The 3,760-nt window shown below is 42.1% G+C and overlaps 2 protein-coding genes across 2 annotated transcripts; both read left to right on the top strand.

Moving 5' to 3' along the window:
- The first annotated feature begins 980 nt into the window (after positions 1-980).
- Positions 981-1,946, top strand: LOC127740508 (uncharacterized). Its single transcript, XM_052251511.1, has 2 exons — positions 981-1,406; positions 1,488-1,946. Exons 1-2 carry the CDS (start codon positions 981-983, stop codon positions 1,944-1,946), a joined length of 885 nt encoding a protein of 294 aa, XP_052107471.1.
- A 205-nt stretch (positions 1,947-2,151) lies between these two features.
- On the top strand, positions 2,152-3,279 carry LOC107457960 (uncharacterized). Its single transcript, XM_052251510.1, has 2 exons — positions 2,152-2,382; positions 2,449-3,279. The coding sequence occupies exons 1-2, from the start codon at positions 2,152-2,154 to the stop codon at positions 3,277-3,279; spliced, it is 1,062 nt and encodes a 353-aa protein (XP_052107470.1).
- Positions 3,280-3,760: the final 481 nt, after the last annotated feature.

The following is a 3,760-nucleotide window of genomic DNA, read 5'->3' as shown; positions in this document are numbered from 1 at the left end:
TGAAGGTTTTAAACTATTACAAAAGTCTAATATAAAACCTCTACTAAATACATACAAAACTTTCACAAAAAATCTCGTGACACCTCAAATTATGGGCGTTTTAGAAATTCTCTACAAATTATTTGGTGGGGATTATAAACTTTCACCAATAAAAAAAATTGTCACAAATAAACAAAATTCTTGTAATGTATTCTAAGAATGAATAATTTTTTTATTGGATCTAAATTTTTTGGTAATATTATGTAATATGTTAAAATTAATCTTAGTTATTTAAATTAAAAAATTAATAACTAAACGTAATAAATATATAAAAAAATTATATATAAATATATTTTAAGATAAATTCTAGCCTGGGCGGGGAAAAATTATGTTACCCATGAACCTGGTACGGTGTGTCGCATTGTATATGAAAGAAATTTGTCCCGTGGATAAGTGGATTATTAAAGGAAGTGAGTCCTCTTAATTGTTAAAAAAAATTAAGAGTATAAAATGTGAATTTTAATTTTTTATTTTTTTTGTATATTTATTTTTAGTTTCACTTATAAAATTAATGGTAAAAGATTATACTTTATTTTTTCAGTTATTAAAAAAAATTGAAAGGATACATTTCTATTAGGGCAATTTACCCAAATAAATAAAGTTGGTTAAAGCTTTACCCAAATACACAAAACAGAAATAGGTTACGTACATGTGTATTTTCACCTTTCTATGTAATCCGTGGGAAGCTACCACGGTTTTCAAGTTGTACATAAACCGTGGCAGCCAGCAATGGTTTATGAATGGTTGGTTTTGTGTGTAAACCGTGGCAGGCCACCACGGTTTACTAAGGCTGCGAGGTGATAATAAAACGTTGTAGGCTACAACGGTTTATGAAGGAGAAATTATGGGCATAAAACATTGTAGGTTACCACGGTTTAGGAAGACCGAAACTCTATATATATGTGGGTGATATTCAAGCTGCATAAGAGATCATTCTCACAATGACAAGTGAGGAAGAGAGTGTTCTTGCCTTAGTGCATTGCTCTGAAAAAATTAAAAAAAGCAAAAGCCATGGTGTGAAGTTCACTGACAGAGAACCACTGAGTGTCTTCATCAGTTCGTCAAGCACTTTGTCTGATTTAAAGAACAGCATCTTGCAAAAGCTTGGCATGTTTGGTAGCAAGTGGGTGAAGAAGCTATTCTACAAGATTTCCATCGCAGTTGTCTCGACCGGTGTTCAGTATGATACCTTTGTGCTAGGGGCTGATGAAGATATTATGGTTCTGTTCTATTGTGTTAGGAGTTTTCCAGAGATTCGAATTCACGAGTTGTTTGCAAAGTTGGAGGTCGGTGTCGATAGTTCTGGGGCATCAGCTCCAGTTCATAGCTCGACTGCCGCGGGAGGTGCGTCTAGTTCGATGCATACGGTCAGACCGTATCTTCCGCCGGTCGGATCCCCTACGTTCGTGGCTGATTTAGACCGAACGGAGGTTGTTGGTTCTGTATAGTTGGAGAATGCAGCAGTCTTTGAGCAGGCTTATGTCATGGGCACCGGTGGTGGCCAGTTACCTTATATGCAAGGCTTTGGTGAACCTGATCGAGTAGAGAATGCAATGTGTGACGATGACTCTGACCAGGAGCCTATTGATATCATCGGGGACAGCGACGATGACACAGGTGCCAATCCACATGCGCAGCATGAGCCTTCAAGTTCTGCTTCTCAACAGTATCCTCCACACTTCTCCACACTAAACTTGGACGTTCTGGGTCAACAGGAGGACGGTGGTAACACGGTCGGGGGCTCTTCTACAGAATTTCAGATTGGGCAATCTTTTCAGAATAAAGATGAGGTTGTGCTGAGTGTAAAGGACTATAGCATCCGACAAGGTGTTGAGTACAGAGTCATCGAATCAGATCATCTGCAGTATCATGGAAAATGCAAGCAATTCGGCAAGGGTTGTACTTAGTTGATTCGCGTTGCGCTGCGTGCACGAAAGGGCACTTGGGAGGTTAGGAGGTACAACGGGCCACACACATGCTTGGAAACCTCTATTTCCAGTGATCACCGTCAGCTGGATTACCACGTTATCTGTGTGAGGATTCTTCCATTGGTTAGGGCAGATGCTGCGGTTACGGTAAAGGTTTGGATGGCCTAGTTACAGGAAGGTTTGGATGGCCAAGCAGAAGGCAGTGGCACAAATATATGGAGATTGGGAAGAGTTGTATGCAGAGTTGCCACGTTGGATGCTAGGAGTACAGTCAACAATGGCCGGAACAATAACCGTGTTGAAGACATCTCCTGTTCGACTTCATGGTGAGGTTGATGAGTTGACGGTGTACTTTCACCGACTATTCTGGACATTCCCACCATGTATCGAGGCATTCCATCATTGCAAGCCCCTGGTCAGTATTGACGGTACCCACTTGTATGGCAAGTATGGAGGGACGCTGCTGTTGGCGATAGCGTAGGATGGGAACTCGAACATCCTCCCGATAGCATTCGCCCTTGTGGAAGGATTAGATGCAGAGTCGTGGTCATTTTTCTTGTCCAGCCTACGAGAGCATGTGACTCCTCAGGAGGGTATTCTTGTTATCTCTGACAGGCATAATGGGATCAAGGCAGCGCTTGAGGCACCTGAGACTGGGTGGCTGCCTCCACGTGCTTTCCGAGCGTACTGTATTCGGCATGTTGCTGCGAATTTTGCCCTAACTTTCAAAGGTAAGGACTCAAGGAGGATGTTGGTGAATGCTGCCTACGCGAAGACTGAAGCGGAGTTCTATTACTGGTTTGACATCATGCGGACTGAGAATCCAACAATGTGTGAATGGGCCAACCGGATGGAGTACGACAAATGGACCCAACATGAGAATAGTGGTAGACGTTTCGGGCACATGACAACCAACATCAGTGAATGTGTGAACTCGGTTTTAAAGGGAACTCACAACCTCCCGGTCACATCGTTGGTTCAGTCAAGTTACAGGAGGCTTGCTCAGCTATTTGTGGTACGAGGACAGACAGCAGAGGCACAACTCGGATCTGGTAATGAATTTTGTCAGGCGTTGGCCAAGGCAATTGATCGAAATCTCAGAGACTCTAGGTGCTTCACCGTTACTTTATACGACAGGCATCAATCGGAGTACGCCGTGGCCGAGACAACACCGACCGGGCGCTTTTCGCTGGGTAGCTATAGAGTTTCCCTTAAAGATCACAGATGCGATTGTGGCCACTTTCAGGCGCTGCATTATCCTTGTTGCCACACCCATGCTGGTCTACCGTGCTCTATCAGATTCTCAAACTAATTCAGGCACCCACTGACGGGCTCACCATCGATCGGCAAACCCAGCTGATATGCCACATCTTGCAAAGTAATAGTGCACTCACCAAAGGGCATATGGAAGGTGTGGGTCTCAGGACGCCACCGCTTAATAAATGCACTAAGGAGAGGCTCATCAACCCAGAACCACTGACTGTTAAGCCTAGCCAAATGATACAAGCCCGCGGTCTTCAGATAGGGTATAATCCGGTCGTGTAAGGGCATATTCTGTTGTCTCCTAATGCCGCTAATCACCCTAGTAGGCTGCAAAATGTGGGTAACAAAATCTCTCAACATACGACCATTACTAATAACATCAAAAGAGGACACCAATAATAATAGTAACAATGAAACCACTAATACTATGCACTCATAATAACAATAAAAATTAAATGTACAAAAACAATTTTATTAACAATAACCATAATAATATCAATATTTATATATGTAATAATAAAAAGAATAAT

This window comes from Arachis duranensis, chromosome 7, assembly GCF_000817695.3.
Source record: "Arachis duranensis cultivar V14167 chromosome 7, aradu.V14167.gnm2.J7QH, whole genome shotgun sequence".
Lineage (NCBI taxonomy): Eukaryota > Viridiplantae > Streptophyta > Magnoliopsida > Fabales > Fabaceae > Arachis > Arachis duranensis.
Note: the sequence above shows the minus strand (reverse complement) of the source record. Positions and strands in the feature narration are given on the sequence as shown.

Excerpts from the sequence above, each read along its gene's own strand:
- LOC127740508 (XM_052251511.1), top strand. The coding sequence starts at position 981 with ATGACAAGTGAGGAAGAGAGTGTTCTTGCCTTAGTGCATTGCTCTGAA. Across the intron at positions 1,407-1,487 it reads CGTCTAGTTCGATGCATACG|TTGGAGAATGCAGCAGTCTT; the intron begins GTCAGACCGTAT and ends GGTTCTGTATAG.
- LOC107457960 (XM_052251510.1), top strand. The coding sequence starts at position 2,152 with ATGGCCAAGCAGAAGGCAGTGGCACAAATATATGGAGATTGGGAAGAG. Across the intron at positions 2,383-2,448 it reads TCCATCATTGCAAGCCCCTG|GATGGGAACTCGAACATCCT; the intron begins GTCAGTATTGAC and ends GCGATAGCGTAG.